This window comes from Symphalangus syndactylus, chromosome 22 (assembly GCF_028878055.3).
Source record: "Symphalangus syndactylus isolate Jambi chromosome 22, NHGRI_mSymSyn1-v2.1_pri, whole genome shotgun sequence".
Lineage (NCBI taxonomy): Eukaryota > Metazoa > Chordata > Mammalia > Primates > Hylobatidae > Symphalangus > Symphalangus syndactylus.
In genome coordinates this window covers 25,357,437-25,378,012 of record NC_072444.2, presented here as the reverse complement: position 1 = coordinate 25,378,012, position 20,576 = coordinate 25,357,437, and the positions used below count along the sequence as shown (strand labels likewise).

General features: G+C 46.3%; 1 protein-coding gene across 1 annotated transcript in view; it reads left to right on the top strand.

Annotated features, from left to right (window-relative positions):
- The window catches only part of DISP3 (dispatched RND transporter family member 3), a 58,494-nt gene that overhangs the window by 15,856 nt on the left and 22,062 nt on the right, over window positions 1-20,576 (top strand). The window contains exons 2-5 of the mRNA XM_055262663.2: window positions 5,899-6,997; window positions 7,567-7,786; window positions 19,302-19,438; window positions 20,315-20,449. Of these exons, the coding sequence (XP_055118638.1) occupies window positions 5,902-6,997; window positions 7,567-7,786; window positions 19,302-19,438; window positions 20,315-20,449 (1,588 nt within the window). The 5' untranslated portion in view covers window positions 5,899-5,901. The remainder of the gene's footprint in view (window positions 1-5,898; window positions 6,998-7,566; window positions 7,787-19,301; window positions 19,439-20,314; window positions 20,450-20,576) is intronic.

Below are 20,576 nucleotides of genomic sequence, written 5' to 3'. Positions count from 1 at the left end.
TCTCCCAGCTGGGGGTGGTGGCTCATGCCTGTAATCTCAACACTTTGGGAGGCCGAGGCGGGCAGATCACTTGTCAGGAGTTCGAGACCAGCCTGGCCAACATGGTGAAACCCCATCTCTACTAAAAAATACAAAAATTAGCCAGGCATGGTGGTGCATGCCTGTAGTCCCAGCTACTCAGGAAGCTAAGGCACGAGAATCGCTTGAACCCGGGAGGTGGAGGTTGCAGTGAGCCGAGATCACACCACTGCACTCCAGCCTGGGTGACAGAGCGAGACTCTGTCTCAAAAAACAAAACAAAACAAAAACAAAAATAGCTCTCCTATTTTGGCATTTTGAGTCCAGAAGCCATCTCCTCCCAGGTCTGGTTGTTTCCTGGGGCTGCCAAAAACTGCCCCCAGAATCTGGGGATGGAGTAGAGTGAAAACTTCTTCCAGGAGTCCTGGTCCTGCCACCGATAAGATGATCTTGGGTTAGTCCCTTCTCCTTGACTTGACCTGGGGTAAGTCTGAGTTTCCCCATGTATAAAATGAAGGCATTGGACAAGGTATACTCTGAGGTCTCTTCTGGGTCCAGTGGGCCATTATCTACTTCCTGCTCATTGAACGATCCCTCTCCCCATCTCAGGGGAATAGGTGATTCCACACTCACCCACCGGGCATTTGCCAACTCTCCCCGTTCAAGGTCCTTCTGCTTTCTCACTGGGCTGTCTCCTGCTACAACCTAAGCCAACTCTCCTTGGTTTCTCTCCTCGGAGGGCAGAGCCCTCCTCCCCTGCCTATTACAGTAATTCCTCAGAGTTGAAGGCTGTTAGCAAAATCCCTTCCCCACACATACACACATATTCTATTTTTAAATAACATTTATTTCTGATTCTAAAAGTAAGGATATACCTGATCATTGCAGAAAAATTAGAAACAGACAAGTACAAAGGAGAAAATAAAAATCACCCATAATCCTCCCAAACAGGTTACTGCTATTAATGGGTTTTTAAATGCATATAGATGTGCGGTTTTTTTTTCTGTTATAAAGCTGGGATTTGACTGCAGATATGGCTTTGGATTTCCACAAGCCTGGGCTTGAAAGTGGGTGAAGTCTTTCCTTATGAGGCTCCCTAGGGCCTGTTGTTCTCTTTTAAGCAGCTGCCCCAGTTGCCTTTCCCAAGAGGAGGATGATCGGTTTCGTGGATATGCGTCCACCTTGATTCATGGGCCCTGGCAAGACCCAGAGTTTAATTTTTGACTACCTCTGAGTGTGCCTGTATGTGTGAGAGAGAGACAGAGACAGAGGCAGAGAGAAAGGGCATTGGTCACTGAGAAGGGCCCAGAAAGGCCTGATCACAGCCCCCACTCTACCCCACCTCACTCCACCCCCATGGCCACAGTCCTCCTAGTCCTACTCTGGGCTTTGTCTGAATCAGTGACAGCTACTGCAGGAACCACCTTGGTTCCTTTCCATGGAGCAGCTGGAGCTCCTTGCTAAGCTAATCAATTCCCATCATTTGAGGAAGGAAAACAAATTTACAATTTGCTGCCCATCCTACCAGCTGTGGAGGGGCCTGCGGAGGGAGGTGCTGGCTGAGGCATTGGTGTTCCACCCTTACCAGCCCGCCTCAGTTTGGTGCGAAGGACTCTCAGATGGCTCCTGCCCTACTCGGGCTGCAGACTGGGAGGTGGGAAGGCCTGGCTGGGGTTTCATGGAGACTCCAGGGGTGGCACAGCTGGAAGGACCTGGGCTTTTACCATCCCGCTCTGAGATAGGGGAGACAGAGCCCCAAGAGGGGCAGGACATACCCAGGGCCACCCAGAAAGCTGGTGGCTGGGCCAGGCCTGGAGACACGTGGGTTGACCACCAGTCTGGTGTGATTCCCTTGTGGCACTTTTCATGTTGGGGGCGGACTGAGAAGGCAGGCACAGGGTGGGGAGGGTGCATGATAGACCAAGAACTCATCAAATCCACTTCCTGCCTTGTCCATTTCACACTCTTCCAGATCCTTCCCAACCCGGAGGAAGCTATATCCCCTGCCTATGCTTATGTGGCTTGGGGTCTGACTGCCCTTTCTGTCCAGGGGAAAGTTCTTTTTTTAAAAAAATTTAAAAATTTTAAAGATTTTTCCATAGGTTATCGGGGTACAGGTGGTACTTGGTTACATAAGTTCTTTAGTGGTGATTTGTGAGACTTTGGTGTACCCATCACCCAAGCAGTATACACTGCACTCTATTTATAGTCTTTTATCCTTTGCCCCCCCACCCTTCCCCCAAAGTCCCCAAAATCCATTGTATCATTCTTTTTTTTTTTTTTAGACGGAGTCTCACTCTGTCGTCGCCCAGGCTGGAGTGCAATGGCGCAATCTCAGCTCACTGCAAGCTCCGCCTCCTGGGTTCAGGCCATTCTCCTGCCTCAGCCTCCCGAGTAGCTGGGACTACAGGCGCCTGCAACCACGCCTGGCTAATTTTTTGTATTTTTAGTAGAGACGGGGTTTCACTGTGTCAGTCAGGACAGTCTCGATCTCCTGACCTCGTGATCCGCCCACCTCGGCCTCCCAGAGTGCTGGGATTACAGGCGTGAGCCACTGCGCCCGGCCCATTCTTATGCTTTTGCGTCCTCATAGTTTAGCTCCCATGTATCAGTGAGAACATACGATGCTTGGTTTTCCATTTCTGAGTTACTTCCCTCAGAATAATAGTCTCCAATCTCATCCAGGTTGCTGTGAATGCTGTTAATTCATTTGTCCAGGGGAAAGTTCTATTGAATACCTAACCCAAGTTCATCGGAGACTCCTTTTCCTTCTTTCTCTCAACAAATATCTGACTGCCCCCCTCCCCAAGGGTGTTTTAGGCCACAAGAAGCCAGCAGGGAATACGACAGCCAAGTAAGTCCCTGCTCCCTTAAAGCTCACGTCTACCCGCCTGTGGGGCTCTCACTGGGAGGTGGAGTGGCTGGGCCCAATTTTCTGGTCACTTAAATTCAGCAAATGCTGTCTGCAGGGCATAGAGCCACACATACAGAACAAGGCTTCACTGCAATTGTTCCAGTTGCTATTGCTATGTAACAAAACATCCCAGAGTGCAGAGATGTATAATAACTATCGTGCATTCTGTGGGTCAGGACAGGGCACAGGAGAGGATGGCTGAGCTCTACTCTGTGGTATCTGGGCCTCGGCTGGAAAGACTTCAAGGCTAGGGGTTACTCAATGACCGGCGGCTGGAATTGTCTGCAGTAGCGTCACTCACATGCTCACATCACATGGTGGTTGATGCTGGCTGTCAGGTTGGTTGTCAGCAGGAAGTCCTATGAGTGATCTCTCTGCATGGGCTAGTTTGGACATTCTGGTAACACAGTGGCTGATCCCAAGGATGAGCGTCTGAAGAGAGCCAGAAGGAAGCTGCATCTTCCTTTATTTCCTAATGCCTGCATTCCTTCCCCTTGAATCTGGGTGGGCTGGTGATTTGGGCAGCCTTGCCTGCTTGATGGGAGGAGTGTCAAAGTCACGTGTGAGATGGCAGATACTGTTGCAGCCATCTTTGGAAAACACAGCCCACTACATGTATCTGTTAGGGGTTCCAGCCTTTGGAGGGAAGTAGCATATGAAAGAATAGTAGCTGCCATTTCCCAAGCACTTATACCTACCAGGCACTGTACTCAGTCTGTTGTGTATGCCATCCTTCCGACAGTTTCTGTGGTGAGTACTGTTACACCCGTTCTGCAGATGGGGAGACTGAAGCTCATCAAGGTTACACTACCTGCCCTAAATCTTATAATTGGGATTTGCACCCAAGTCTGTCTGCCTCCAAAGCCATAGCTCTTAACACGCTGCTACACTGCCTCTCCCTCCCTTCCCCGCAGTAATTTTTACTAGGCAAAATCTAGTAAGGATGGCGAGAAGCTTAGACAGGAAGCTGGGGGGTTCAGATCTGGGAAGGCTTCTTGGAAAAGGTAACGCTTGAGCAAGGCCTTGCATAATGAATTCAATGTGGACCCCTAGGGGACGGGGGTGGCATTCCTGGTGGAATAGCAGTGGGATCAAGGGGCCTTCAGATCACCCAAGGGGTGTTGCTGTGACCCAGAATCCTGGCCTTTGACCCCCTGCAACACCAACACACTGTAAACTGTACTCCCCACAAGGCAGGCTGAGGCACGGGCAGGATGGATGGGTTTAGTTCCCAGAAAACTGCAAACACGGCCCCTCCCCTCTCCACCTTATTCCCATCAGCTTTCTTCTTCTAAGGCCAAGAATCGGGCAGAGGCTCCCACACTCCTCACCTCCACATGCAGACTTGGTTTTTACCTTTGGAGATGGGGTGAGTCTGAGCTGCCTCCAGTGCGAATACAAATTGGGACTCAGAGCAGTTACCATCCCCTCGGCAAGCTGGCAGGCTCATGTTAGGGCGTTGCATATGGGAAGTTTAATTATCTCATTGATAGGAATCTTGCATATTACAGGAGCAATTCCTGCCCCTTCCAGGCCTCTCTCTTGCAAGTCTTCTGCTGCGCACCCCTCCTCTTCCCCACATCCTCAGTCACTCTTCCTTTCTGTTTCTTCTTTTGTTTCCCTATTTGCATCTCAGTCTCTCCCTCATCCCCCACCATTCCACTCTCCCTTCGGTCTCTCTCCTCTTTTCCTCTGTCTCTGTCTCTGTTTCCCTCCTTACGTCACCTCCTCTTGCTTACTTTCTCTGGACTGACGGCAGCCTCTCTTCCTGGACGGATCATCTAATTGAAATGGAGCACTCCAAAGAATGTTAATAGGAAAGGCAGCATTAATTAGCTAGCGCTAGCATAATAAGCTTCCTCCTCTCACCGCCTAGCATCTAACTGGATAATGAGTCTCTCTCTGTCCAGAGGGCAGGCAGGACAAGGGGGATAGGCCATGCCGGGGGATGCCGGAAAGCCTCCTCTCTTTGGGCCACCCCGCTGGAGTCCTCGGGCTGCCCAGCCCTGCCCTCTCCTGCCAGGCCCTCCTGCTGCTGCGCTCAAGTCTCTGGGAGGCAGATGCCTGGCCCCTGCCCATGCCCAAAGGTTTGATGTTGCTGGAGCTGCATATTAAGTGGCCCAAGCCTGACAAACAGTGCTGCAGCTGCAGCACCCCACAGAAGGGGTGGGAAGCTACTGAGGGTTCTCCAAGAAGGGGTGGGAAGCTACTGAGGGTTCTCCAAGAGAGCTGTGACAGGCACCTAGCCCTGGCACAGTTCCTGGGCAATGGCTGAGCATGTTACAGTCCGCAGCCGGGAGCAGGGAAATCTGCTTATGTGACTGATAACTAACGTACTACACAGACTGCAGAGTACTTCCACCTTTGACTCCACAGTCGTACGAGGCAGCAATGGCCACTTCTATTTTATAGATGAGGGCTCTGAAGTTCAGGGAGGCTCACTGCCTTGCTGATACTCATACTGCCAGGATCCAAATCAGGGTCTGCCTGATTCCAAAGATCATGCTCTTTCCCTTGCACCCTGATACTTCCTAGAGGTACTTTACAGCTGCTTATTAAATGAGAGTGGTTGCAGTGGAGTCACATCTTACATTGGCCTTGAGTTCTAAAGTCAGAGGATGCAGCAAACATTAGAAAATTGTGTAGTCAGATGTTTTTTTAAATCCCTCACCCCAGGAGAAACATCTTTTCTGTTTGCAATTGTTCTGCGATTTTCCTTTTTTCTGTGGCCTCAAAAGCCAAGACCCAAAAGGGAGAAGTGATGGGCAAATAACAGGAATTTTCTTTGTATTTTTTACGGGTAGTTTAATTCAGTTGTGTTGATGCATGCTTGATGCAATTCCATTGCAGTATTAGTATTTGGTTATGAGTGGACAGGGTTGGTACCTAGGGCTGGGCGAACTGCACCACAGGGCACCTTCCCCTCGCTCTCTCTCTAGCCTGCTGACCCTCTCCCTCTCCTGCAGACTATGGACACGGAGGATGACCCGTTGCTGCAGGATGTGTGGCCAGAGGAGGAGCAGGAGGAAGAAGAAGCAACGGGTGAGGCCTTTCTAGGGGCCCAGAAGCCAGGGCCCCAACCTGGGGCAGGGGGACAGTGTTGCTGGCAGCACTGGCCCCTGCCTTCCCGGCCCCCAGCCTCGGGCTTCTGGAGTACCCTGGGCTGGGCCTTCACCAATCCGTGCTGTGCTGGGCTGGTGCTCTTCCTGGGCTGCAGCATCCCCATGGCCCTGTCAGCCTTCATGTTCCTTTACTACCCACCGCTGGACATTGACATCTCCTACAACGCCTTTGAGATCCGCAACCACGAGGCCTCACAGCGTTTCGACGCTCTCACTCTGGCGCTCAAGTCTCAGTTTGGATCCTGGGGGCGGAACCGGCGCGATTTGGCCGACTTCACCTCCGAGACGCTTCAGCGCCTTATCTCAGAGCAGCTGCAGCAGCTGCATCTCGGCAACCGCTCGCGGCAAGGCTCCCGAGTCCCCCGCGTCATCCCCGCGGCCTCACTCCGCGGCCCAGGCCCGTACCGGGACACTTCCGCGGTCCAAAAGCCCACAGCCAATCGGAGCGGGCGACTTCGGCGTGAGACCCCTCCCCTGGAGGATCTGGCAGCCAACCAGAGTGAAGACCTGCGAAACCAGGGGCTGAGCAAGAATGGGCGGTACCAGCCCAGCATCCCGCCCCACGCGGCAGCCGCGGCCAATCAGAGCCGTGCCCGCCGAGGCGCCTCGCGCTGGGACTACTCGCGCGCGTATGTGAGTGCCAACACTCAGACGCACGCACACTGGCGCATCGAGCTCATCTTCCTGGCGCGCGGCGACGCGGAGCGCAACATTTTCACCAGTGAGCGCCTGGTCACGATCCATGAGATCGAGCGCAAGATCATGGACCACCCAGGCTTCCGGGAGTTCTGCTGGAAGCCCCACGAGGTGCTCAAGGACCTGCCGCTGGGCTCCTACTCCTACTGCTCGCCTCCCAGCTCGCTCATGACCTACTTTTTTCCCACTGAGAGGGGCGGCAAGATCTACTATGACGGCATGGGCCAGGACCTGGCGGACATCCGGGGTGAGCCGCCGGGATGCTGGGACGGGGCATAGGTCCTGGTTTCATACAGCTCTTTATGGAGATTTGGCCCAGGCCCAGGCCCAGTCAGTCTGGAGCTGAGTCCTGGGCATGGCGGGAGAGCAAGGTGAAAAGGGCTGGGCTCAGGTGTGAGATGAGCGTAAGAGGGAACTGAAGAGGGAAGCTTGGATGCAGACCCAGCTGAAGGATGGTGAGGGTTCTGCTGTGGTCAGAGGTAGAGAAATCATGGGGTGGGGCTCCGGTGTGAAGCTGATTAGAGAAGGGCCAGGATGTGGTTTTAGAGAACCAGAAATCTGGCCAGAGGAAGACAGGAGAAATGATTGGGGTTGAAGAAGACTGAGGTAGGGTTCATTTTAGGTAAATTAGGGATGGGGCTTGAGGAAGGGCGGGGCAGGGTCAGAGAGAGGTTGTGGGGCCTGGGTGGAGTTTTGGTGGATGTGGACAGGGGGAATCCTGGGAGGCAGGGCTGCAATGAGACTGGATGACCTTGAGGGAGGGTTGGTGGGAGCTGACTGGCTGAACTCTTGGGGCCCCCACCCCTGTCCTTGCAGGCTCCCTGGAGCTGGCCATGACTCACCCTGAGTTCTACTGGTATGTGGATGAGGGCCTGTCTGCAGACAACCTGAAGAGCTCCCTCCTGCGCAGTGAGATCCTGTTTGGAGCACCCCTGCCCAACTACTACTCAGTAGATGACCGCTGGGAGGAACAACGGGCTAAGTTTCAGAGCTTCGTGGTCACCTACGTGGCCATGCTGGCCAAGCAGTCTACCAGGTAGGAAGTCCAGCTGCATCCTGTGTGTGCATATCCATTTTTGATTTCCAGTTGCCTCTCACTCTTAAACCCCTTATCCCTTTCCCTATAATCTTTTCCTTTGGAAGTCTTTCTTTCCAAATTGGGGCAGAACCAAGTACATCCTTGCAGTCTGTCTGACAAATGACAAATGGAAGTCCGCTTTGCTTGATCAGTGCTAATAGTTAGTGAACATGACAGCTTTGGGCCAGGTAGGAAATCCTAGACTCTGCCCTGGAGGTCTTGGGTATTGATTTTCTCCTGAGATGGTGCTCGAGGTCTTTCTGGAAAGAGTATTGGCCAGAGAATAAGGAGTTCCTCACTGTATTAGTCAGGGTTCTTAAGAGAGATGGAACCAGTAGGATAGATAGAGAGAGGGATATGTGAGAGGAGATTTATGAGGGGAATTGGCTCATGCAATTGTGAAGGCTAAGTCCCATGACATACCATCTGCAAGCTAGAGACCTTTGGATGCTGGTAGTCTAGCTCAGTCCAAATTTGAAGGCCTCAGAACTAGGGAAACTAATGGTGTAATTCTTCGTTCAAGACCAAAGGCCTGAGAACCCCAGGGGACTGCTGGCATAAGTCCTGGAGTCCAAAGGCTAGAGAGCCTAGAGTTTTAATGTCCAGGGGCAGGAGAAGAGTGTCCCAGCTCCAGGGGGGAAAGAGAGAGAGAGGAAATCACCTTTCTGCCCTTTTCATTCTATCCTGGCCCCCAGCCAGTTGGACAGTGCCCACCCCGGCCACTGACTCAGATGCCAGTCTCCTCTGGGAAAACCCACACAGACACACCCAGAGGCAATGCTTTATGAGTTCTCTCCATATTCCTTAATCCAATCACATTGACACCTAAAATTAACCACACTTCCTGCCTCTAATACCCAGGGAGGTAATGGGCAAGTCACTTCACTTCTCTGGGTGTCAGTGTTCCTATCGTTAAAATGGAGAACACAATTCTGGCTGCCCTCTGGAGTCACTAAGAAGAGATGAGCTAACAGATGTGACGGTGCTTTGGGGTGGAAGGTGCTTTGGGATGGTGTGCCCAGGAGTACAACTGGGTCCCTCCCCACCAGAACAGAGCAGCAGTCCTTCTGGGCAATAACTGTAGTGCTTTCCCAGTCCGCCACCCTGATAGGTCAATCCCAGGCACAGGAGGAATCATTCTGCCTGAAATACCCTCATTCCTTCCACTGCTCATTCTTTATATTGAGCAACTGCTGGAATAATCAGAGCTAATGTTTATTGAGCACTTACACTGTGCCACACACTGTTCGAAACCCTTTATACATACCAGTTCATTTAATTCTCACACCAACCCAATGAGGTGAGTGCTGTTATGATTATTTCCATTTTATAGTTGAGGAAACTGAGACATGGCAATTAGGTAAGTTGTCCACAATTTTAAAGCTCATCAGTGGTGGAATGAGATTCAAATACAGACCCTCACCCTTTATGTTTTTGTGCCACTTACTGCACTGGGAGCCTTCTCCCTGCCTTAGTTCTTTGTCAGGCAAGCTCCTGTTCATCTATTAAGATCCAACTTGGGCAACATTGCCCAGAGGCTGGACTAAATGCCCACTACCTGCTATGGTTTGGATATGCTTTGTCCCCCCCAAAACTCAGTGCAGCTGTGTTGAGAGGTAGGGCCTAGTGGAAGATGTTTCAGTCATGGGGGTGGATCCCTCATAAATAGATTAATGCCATCTTGTGGGAGTGAGCTAGTTCTCACTCTTGCGGGAATGGATTAGTTCCCAAGAGAGCAGGTTGTTATAAAGCAAGGTTCCTCCTCTTTTTTGGTCCCTTTTGCCTGTTCCCCCTTTTACCTTCCTCCGTGTTATGATGCAGCACAAAAGCCTTCACCAGAAGCCAATGCCATGCCACTGAACTTCCCAGCCTGCAGAACCATGAACTAAATAAACCTCTTTTCTTTGTAAATTACCCAGTCTCAGGTATTCTGTTATAGCAACATAAATCAGACTGAGACACTACCTGTTTCCACAGTCCCCTTTCTTCTCCTTAAGGGAGGCAGGAAAGAGCATACACAGACTTTGGAGTCAGATGTATCTTGGGTCCGATCCCAGTTATTCAAATTATTGTGAGTTTTAGTGAGCTATTTCACCCTTCTGAGCTACAATTTTATCACAATGCTTCTCACTCTGTCTTTTAATTGTAACTCACAGTACATTCCTCCAATCAACAACAACGGCATCACCTAGGGGCTTGTTAGAAATGCAGAAGCTCAAGTTCTCTCCCAGACCTGCAGTATTTTCAGGTGATTTGTTTGCACATTTAAGTTTGAGAGAGGTCTGGTTTAATTATCTGTCTCTATAGAATGTGAGTTTGTTGAAGACTGGGATTGTTGCTGGTTCAGTTTCTGTGGGCTGAGCCCCAGCACAAGGCCAGGTACCCCTTAGTAAGGATTTGTCAGGGGAGTGAATGAATAAGTGAATGGAGATGCCTCAAGGAAAGGTACTTGGCTGGGTTGGGAAACTGAGAGGTGATGACTATAGAAGGACCTTCATGGTTTTAGGTACCAGTATTAACTCTGCCCAGATGTTTAGCTGCTGAGGCAAATCCCCTGCCCTTAGGGAAGAAGCCACTCTTTTCTGTTTTCTCCCATTAGAGTGTCACAGCAGTGGTGACAATCCTATAGACTTGACTTTAGTGCTTTTGGATGAACAAGATTCTTAAAATTACTCTATTATTGGTTACCCAACAGATGGCAACATGTACCTTGACTTATAACAGAATAATATAAATGATGACTTTTATTGCTTTTAATACTGGAATCTTAGAATGTGCTCACTGCATTTATTGAGCTTCAATTTTTTGCATTTATGTTGCATGCATTTTAATTCTTAATACATTTAAGCCCCATAAGACATGACATCATTATTTTACAGAGTCTGTGTTCATTTATATTTATTCACATATTTACCATTTCTGTTGGTGTTCATTACTTTGTGTAATTTCATTTTTCCCTCTGGGATCATTTTCCTTGTGTCTAAAGAACTCTTTAGCATTTCTTTCAGTACAGGTTTGCTGGTGATAAATTCTCTGTTTTGTTTGCCTAGTAGACATCTTTATTTTACTTTCATTTTTGAAGCATATTTTTGCTGGTATAGAATTATAAATTGGCAGTTATTTTCTTTTAATACTTTACCTGAAGATGTCACTCCATTGTCTTCTGACTTCCATCATTTCTGTAGAAAAGTAGGCTGTAAATCTTTTTTGTTGTGCCATTAAAAATTCTCTTTTTTCTGCTTTTAAGATTTCTTTGTCTTTGTTTTCACCAGTCTTACTGTGACGTATCTTAGTGTGTTTTCTTTGTGTTTGTTCTGTTCGGGGACACAGAGCTTCTTGAAGCTGTAGGTTGATGACCATAATCAGCTTTAAGAATGTCCTAGCTATTATCTCTTCAGATATTGCTTCTATCTTGTTTCTGTTTCCTCTTTTTTGCACTCTGATTACACAAATGTTAGATCTTTTCACTGAGCCCATATGTTTTCAATGCTTTTTTTCTGGGTTTTATTTTTTTATTTTTCTTTCTATGCTTTGGTTTAGATATTCTAGTTCATTGATCCTGCTTTCTATTTATTGTCTCTAATCTGCCATTTAATGTCTATTGAGTTTTTAATGTTACTGTTCTGTTTGTCGTTTTTGAGAATTTCCATTTGAATCTCTTATAGATCTAAATCACTGGTGTAATTATTTTATTCATCGTTTAGTTAATTTTGTCCACATTTTCCTGTCTGTTCTTAAACATATTAATTATAGTGTTTTAAAATTGTTACTAACTTTTAATATATGCATAACCTGCAGATTTGTTTCTGTAGTCTGTTGTTTCACTTGGTTTGGGATCATGTGTTCCTGCCTGTGGGTATACCTGGTAATTTTTATGTTTTTATTGTTATCTTTTTGAGACAAGGTGTCACTCTGTCATTAAGGCCGAAGTTCAGTGGCATGGTCATAGCTCACTGCAGCCTGAAACTCCTGGGCTCAGGTAATCCTCCCGTCTCAGCCTCCTGAGTAGCTAGGTCTACAGGCATGTGCCACCATGCCCAGCTAGTTTTTTGTTTTTGTTTTTGTTTTGACACAGCGTTTCACTGTGTTGCCCAGACTGGTCTCAAACTGCTGGCCTCAAGTGGTCCTCCCACCTTGGCCTCTCAAAGTGTAACTTTTATTAAGTGATAAACATTATATGAAAAAAACACACACATAAAGGTCCAGATGATGTTATTTCCTCCAGAGAAAATTTATCTTTCACTTCAGAAGGCACATAGAGTCATGGCTGATCACCTTAAACAAGCAGTGACCACACTGAGAGTTGAGGATGGTTTGCAATCCTGGAAAGTCTCAGTCTACCTCTAGTTTGCCCTAGATTCTCTAGGATTTTCAACTGAGAGCTTGGTGTATTCTGCAGAGTCCTTTCCCCTGATAGGTTCCAAACTCTAATCTTTTATCTCTCAAAAGCTGCTAAAAAAATCACAACAAAGACAAAAATTCTACTCTGCTTTTTCCGAGGCTTTCTGCTTCGGTTTTTTGGCTTCAGGCCCCACACAGCCCCAGACTTCTGCAGAAGTGCCGAGGGAAAACCTGGCCATGTGCTCTGCTGATCCGCAAGTGTCTGCCCAAAGCTCTGCTAGCTTATCTGACTCCCAGCCAAGTTTTTCAGCCTTCTGCCCGTGTTTAGAATCAGCAGATGCCTCCAGGGTAAAAATGGCTGTAGAAGGGCAGCTTACCTTTCCTAGGTTCTTTCCTTTCTGGAGTCTTAGCCCTCTAGTTCGATTACTTCAGCAACTCTCTACTGTCATCACAGATAGTTTCTGAATTTTAGCGGACATTTTAGTAGTTTTAGGTAAGGATACTGGTCTTCCATGAGCTATTTCTTTCAACTTGAGAGTAAAAGTATGGGCCTATGTCTTTTTATAATCAGCATCTAGCACAGGACCCAGAATCTAGAAGATACTCTATAAATGCTTTTCATTAATGTGTGAATGAATAAATGATTGATTTTCTACTCTAACGAAAGGATAGTTAACCTATTTAATTCAGCAAAGTAGATAATCCAGAGATCCTTTCAACTTGGCTTTTTAAAGTCCTGTTTACATTTTTAACAGCTTTATTGAGGCATAATTGACATACAACCAACTTCACATACTTTACAATTTGATTAGTTTTGACATGTGTGTATACACTGGGAAACCCTCACCACCATCAAGACAGTGAACACTAGCAGGGTACTGTAGTTCATGCCTATAATCCCAGCTACTTGGAAGGCTGAGGCAGGAGGATCCTTGAGGCCAGGTGGTTAAGACCAGCTGGGGAAACAGCAAGCCCCTCTCTATAAAAACACACAAAAATTAGCCAGGCGTGGTGACACATGCCTGTAGTCCTTGCTACTTTGGAGGCTGAGGTTGGAGGATCCCTTGAGCTGAGGAGTTCAAGGCTGCAGTGAACTATGATTGTGCTACTGCACTGTAGCCTGGGTGGCAGAGTGAGACCCTGTCTCTTAAAAAAAAAATTGTCAAATTTGTTGGTGTAAAATGATTTATAATATTTCCCTATTATCTTTTTAATGTTTGTAGAAATTGTGGTGATGTCACCTTCCGTGTGTCTTCTTTTTTTTCATGATCAGTCTGGCTAGAAGCTTATCAGTTTTATTGATCTCAAAGAACTAGCTTTTGGTTTCATTGATTTTCTTTTTTAAGAATTAGATTTATTTATTTTTATTTTTAATTTTCGTGAACACATAGTAGGTGTATATATTTATGGGGTACATGAGATGTTTCGATAGAGGCCAGCAATGTGAGGTAAACACATAAATGGGGAATGGGCTCTCCATCCCCTCAAGCATGTATCCTTTGAGTTACAAACAATCCAATTACACTCTTATTTTAAAATGTACAATTAACTTATTATTGACTGTAGTTACCCTATTGTGCTACCCATTTCAATGATTTTCTCCATTGCTTTTCTGTTTTCTATTTCCTTGATTTCTGCTCTGATCTTTATTATTTTCTTTCTTTGGTTTATGTTACATTTCATTTTCTCTTGTACTACTTCCTTAAAGTAGAAGCTAAGGCCATGGATTTGAAACTTTTCTTTCCTAATAGAGGTGTTTAATGCTATAAAATTCCCCTTAAGTATGACTATTTTAGCACATTTCAAAATTTTGATATGGTGTTTTCATTTTCATTCAGTTCAGCTTACTTTCTATTTTTCCTTTTGATCTCTTCTTTGACCCATGTATAACTTAAAAGTGTGTTATTTAGTTTTCAAATATTTGGGAATTTTTCAGGCTTTTTGTTGCTGATTTTTAATTTAATTTCATGATGGTTAGAGAACACATTTTGTGTGATGTGAGTTCTTTTAAATTTATTGAGTCTTGTTTTATGGTTCAGTACATGGTCTTTCTTGCTGAATGTTCCCTGTATACTTGAAAAAAAAAGTTCTGTTTTTGCATGAAATGTTCTATAAGTCTTAATTAGATCAAGTTCATTGATTGTGTTGTTCATGGTCTTCTATATCCTTACTGATTTTCTGTCTAATTTTTCTAGCAACATTGAGAGAGAGAGATATTGAAATATCTATCTACAATCAGGGAGTTGTCTATTTCTTTTTTCAGTTCTGTTAGTTTTTACTTCATGCATTTTAAAGCTCTGTTATTAGCTATAAAAACATTTAGGATTGTAGTTTTGATGATCATTTTGAAATTATCTTCTTTGCCCCTAGTTATATTCTTTCCTCTGAAATTTACTTTATTTTTTAATAATATAACCAATCCAGCTTCTTTTTTGGTTCATGTTAGCATGGTATATCATTTTCTCTCCCTTTGCTTTTATCCTATTTGTGTCTTTATATTTAAAGTGGGTTTCTTGTAGTCAGCTAGGTCTTGACTTTTTTAAAGGTCTCTGGGTGGCTCACGCCTGTGATCCTAGCATGTTGGGAGGCCGAGGCAGGTGGATCCTGAGGTCAGGAATCGAGACCAACCTGGCTAACATGGTGAAACCCCATCTCTACCAAAAAATACAAAAAATTAGCCGGGCGTGGTGGCAGGTGCCTGTAGTCCAAGCTATTGGGGAGGCTGAGGCAGGAGAATGGTGTGAACCCAGGAGGCGGAGCTTGCAGTGAGCTGAGATCACGCCACTGCACTCCAGCCTGGGTGACAGAGTGAGACTCCACCTCAAAAAATAAATAAATAAATAAATAAATAAATAAATAAATAAAGGTCTCTGATACTTTCTGCCTTTTACTTGGGGTGTTTAAGCCATTTACAGTTAATGCAATTATTAATATGGTTAGACTTAAGTATATTTTATTCTATTTGTCCCATATGCTTCTTGTTTCCCCTTTCCTGTATTTTGCCTCTCTTGAACTATTGAATGTTTTTTACGATTCTATTTTATCTCCTTTGTTGGCTTTTATGCTGTAACTCTTTTAGTAGTTGCTTTAGGGTTTATAGTATACATCTTTAAATTATTACAGTGTATCTTCAAATAATATTATATCATTTCATATGTAGTATAAGAGCTTTACAATAATATACTACTATTTCTTCCCTCCTAGCCTTTATGTTATTGTGGTTATGCATTTTATTTTAATGTATATTATAAACCCCACACTACATTATTTTTGTTTAAATTGTCAATTATCTTTTAAAGAGATTTAAATAAGAAAATTGTATGTATTTATTTATGACATTACCATTTTCAATGTTTTTTGTTTCATTGTATAAATCCATATTTCCCTATTTCCATCTGTTACCATTTTTCTTCTTCCTGAGGACTTCCTTTAACATCTCTCATAGGCTGAGCACAGTGGCTAACACCTGTAATCCCACTTTAGGAGGCCAAAGTGGGAGGATTGCTTGAGGCCAGGAGTTCAAGACCAGCCAGGGCAACATAATGAGACCCCATCTGTATTAGTTCCTTTTCACACTGCTGATAAAGACATACCTGAAACTGGGAGAAAAAAAAAAGATTTAATTGGACTTACAGTTCCACATGGCTGGGGAGGACTCAGAATCATGGCAGGAGGCAAAAGGCACTTCTTAGATGGTGACAGCAAGAGAAAATGAGGAAAAAGCAAAAGCAGAAACACCTGATAAACCCATCAGATCTCGTGAGACTTATTCACTACCATGAGAATAGCACAGTAAAGACCGGCCCCCATGATTCAATTACCTCCTCTTGGGTCCCTCCCACAACACATGGGAATTCTGGGAGATGCAATTCAAGTTGAGATTTAGGTGAGGACACAGCCAAACCATATCATTCCACCCTGGCCTCTCCGAATCTCCTGTCCTCACATTTTAAAACCAATCATGCCTTCCCAACATCCTCCAGAGTCTTAACTCATTTCAGCATTAACCCAAAAGTCCACAGTCCAAAGTCTCATCTGAGACAAGGCAAGTCCCTTCCGCCTATAAGCCTGTAAAATCAGAAGCAAGCTAGTCACTTCCTACATACAATGGGGGTACAGGTATTGGGTAAATACAACCATTCCAAATGGGAGAAATTGGCCAAAACAAAGGGGTTACAGGGCCCATGCAAGTCCGAAATCCAGCGGGGCAGTCAAATTTTAAAGCTCCAAAATGATCTCCATTGACTCCAGGTCTCACATCCTTACATCCAGGTCACGCTGATGCAAGAGGTGGGTTTCCATGGTCTTGGGCAGCTCTGCCCCTGTGGCTTTGCAGGGTACAGCCTCCTTCCTAGGTGCTTTCATGGGCTGGCATTGAGTGTCTGCGGCTTTTCCAGGCACACGGTGCAAGCTGTCAGTGGATCTACATTCTGGGGTCTGGAGGACAGTGACCCTCTTCTCATAGCTGCACTAGGCAGTGGCCCAGTAGGGACTCTATGTGGGGGCTCTGACCCCACATTTCCCTTCTGTACTCCCGTAGCAGAGGTTCTCCATCAGGGCTCCTCCCCTGCAGCAAACTTTTGTCTGGGCATTCAGGCGTTTCCATATATCTTCTGAAATGTAGGTGGAGGTTCCCAAATCTCAATTCTTGACTTCTTTGCATCCACAGGCTCAACACCATGTGGAAGCTGCCAAAGCTTGGGGCTTCCACTCTCTGAAGCCACAGCCTGAGCTGTACACTGGCCCCTTTCAGCCACAGCTGGAGCGGCTGGGACACGGCACCAAGTCCCTAGGCTGCACACAGCATGGGGACCCTGGACCTGGCCCACAAAACCAATTCTTCCTCCTGGGCCTCCAGGCCTGTGATGGGAGGGGCTGCCATGAAATTCTCTGAAATTCTCCATGTCAGAGAATGTTAATCCCCATGGTCTTGGGGATTAACATTAGGCTCCTTGCTACTTATGCAAATTTCTGCAGCTGGCTTGAATTTCTCCCCAGAAAATGGGTTTTTATTTTCCATTGCATGGTCAGGCTGCAAGTTTTCCAAACTTTTATGCTCCACTTCCCTTATAAAACTGAATGCTTTTAACAGCACCCAAGTCACATCTTGAATGCTTTGCTGCTTAGAAATTTCTTCTGCCAGATACCCTAAATCATCTCTCTCAAATTCAAATTTCCACAGATCTCTAGGGCAGGGGCAAAATGCCACCAGTCTCTTTGCTAAAACATAACAAGAGTCACCTTTGCTCCAGTTCCCAACAAATTCCTCATCTCCATCTGAGACCACCTCAGCCTGAATTTTATTGTCCATATCACTATCAGCATTTTGTGCAAGCCATTCAACAAGTCTCTAGGAAGTTCCAAACTTTCCCACATTTTCCTGTCTTCTTTTTAGCCCTTCAAACTGTTCCAATCTCTGCCTGTTACCCAGTTCCAAAGTTACTTCCACATTTTCAGGTATCTTTTCAGCAGAGCCCCACTCTACTGGTACCAATTTACTGTATTAGTCCATTTTCACACTGCTGATAAAGACATAACTGAAACTGAGAACAGAAAGAGGTTTAATTGGACTTACAGTTCCACATGGCTGGGGAGGACTCAGAATCATGGCAGGAGGCAAAAGGCACTTCTTACATGGGGACAGCAGGAGAAAATGAGGAAAAAGCAAAGCGGAAACCCCAGATAAACCCATCAGATCTCGTGAGACTTATTCACTACCATGAGACTAGCACGGGAAAGACCAGCCCCCATGATTCAATTACCTCCCCCTGGGTCCCTCCCAAGATACATAGGAATTCTGGGAGATACAATTCAAGTTGAGATTTGGGTGGGGACACAGCCAAAGCCTATCACCATCTCTACTAAAAGATAACAAAATTGGCCAGGCATGGTGGCATGCATCTGTAGTCTAGCTACTCAGAAGGCTGAGGTGGAAGGATTGTTTGAGCCCAGGAGTTAGAGGCTATAGTGAGCTATGATCATGCCATTGCAGTCAAGCCTGGGTGACAAAGTGAGACCCTGGCTCAAAAAATAAATAAGTAAATAAAATCTCTTTTAGTGCAAGTATACTGGATATGAATTATTTCAGTTTTTGTCTATCTAAAAAAGTTTCCTATTTTGCCTTTGTTTTTTAAATGTATTTTTGCTGGGTATAGAATCCTGGGCTGACTTTTTTCACCACTATCTGCAAAGGATGTTGCTCCCCTGCCTTCTCATGTACCCTGTTTTTAATGGGAAGTCTGCTGTCAGCCTTGTCTTTGTTCCTCTGTGTCTTTTTCTCAGGCTGCTTTTTAAGATTTTCTTTTGGTCACTATTTTTGAGCAATTTGGTTATGATGTGCATTGTAGTTTTTTTGTGCTTGGGGCTCATTGCTGAAGCTTCCTGTATCAGTGAGTTTTCACATAGTTTTCATCAAGTTTGAAAAATTTTCAGCCTCCTTTGGGGAGTCCAATAACCCATATTTTAGGCTGCACTGAGGACTGGAAACTCTCAAAGCACTAAGCCAGGATAAGCATGGGACTCATTTTGTTTCTCCTCTCTCAGGGATAATCATCCTTGGTTGCCTTGTTTCATGCATTTTCTCACATTTTTGTTAGTTCCAGTGAGAAGATAAATATGGACCCCATCTTGTTACTCCATCTTGGCCAGAAGCAGATGTCACTTATGTTTGTATTTTAAGAGACAGTTTGACCAGCCTGGTTATGTTTTTTTTTTAATTAAAAATAACTTGTGTTAAGGACACATTGAATGGCAGTGTAAAACTGGATATCTAGCAGCCAGTTTGAATTTAGAACTTGGCCATAGATATGGAGAATTGGAAGATGACATAGAAGCTGATTATAATTGATCACGATCTGCGTAGAGCAGTGGTTCTCAACCTTGACCCTACATTTGAATCACCTGAGAGAGTTAAAGAGCCCTGATGATTCAGACCCACCCCAGCAATTCTGATCTAATTTGTCTGGAGCCTGGCCTGGACATCAGGATTATTGGAAGCCCCCAGGTGATTTTGATATCCAACCAAGGTAGAGTCACAGGTGAAGTGAACAGCTCCTGATACGCCTCTACGTGTTCACAGCCGTATCTAATCCTCTTCCTGTCATTCTTCTCTCCACATCCTCCCTTCCCCCAGCAAAGTCCAGGTTCTCTATGGGGGGACAGACTTGTTTGACTATGAAGTGCGCAGGACGTTCAACAATGACATGCTCCTGGCCTTCATCAGCAGCAGCTGCATCGCTGCCCTGGTCTACGTCCTCACCTCCTGCTCAGGTAGGGCTTCTCTCAAGCCAGCCCCCTCCTCCCCTCCCAGGGTGCTCCTGTCTGCCCAGAGCCTGCCTTCTCAAGAATGCTGCAATACTCTTCAGCCCAGCATGTCAGAGCTGGGGACACAGGGATATGCACAGAAATCATCTTCCAACCCCAAGCAGGCAGACTGAGTCCTGGAGGCAGGTTGGGCTGTACCAGCCTGGGTCACACCCCCTGCCCTGGGCCCCTGCACAGTTGGACCTTTTGCCTGTTGACCATCTTTCTCCTGTTGATAGCCTTGTGTTGGGGAGTCTGGGGTATTGTATTCCTTTGTGGATTACTTTGTAGCCTATTTTGGAGTCCCAAGTCAACTGCCCTCTGCCCCCCGATCACTTTTTCACCTTCGTGTACCCCTGGATACTAGCTGCTCCTTACAGTGCTGTCTGTATACAGTAGGCACACTCTACTGCCCAAGGAGACAAGACAATGGTAATACTTTCCAAAATGGAAAAGACATTCATTCATCCATACAACAGATATTTACTGGGCACCAAACTATACGCCAGATGCTGTAAGGTGCCAGGGATCCAAACACAGTTCCTACCCCCAGGTAATATGTAATGTTCATAAGGCTCTTGAGGTAAGGTCTGCAAAGAGGAGGACAACATGACTTACCCAGAGATGGCTTCATCTGCCACTTGGGCCTCCTGCCCGGTGTCCTCTTTGGGCATGGAAAACTGAGAATTGGTCCTGTGCCTGTGTTGGGAACAGACAGAGTGGTGAATGGTGCCCAGGGTTGGGAGGAAGAGACAGGACCCAGTTGAGGTCAGGGACTCTAGTGGGGTTTGTGTCTCATGAGGGTCCCCCCACCGTCTCCCTCGTGCCTTTTACCCTGCCCAGTGTTCCTGTCCTTCTTTGGGATTGCCAGCATTGGTCTCAGCTGCCTGGTGGCCCTCTTCCTGTACCACGTGGTCTTTGGTATCCAGTACTTGGGCATCCTGAATGGGGTGGCCGCTTTCGTGATCGTGGGCATTGGTGAGTCACCTCTGTTACCATGGCAGTGCGCCTCCCACATGGGAAGTCTGCCCCATCCCCTTTCTCCCTGGTTACAAAGCCTGGCTTCCCTGGGGACCCTACACAGCCCCCGCTGAGGCCTAGAGCC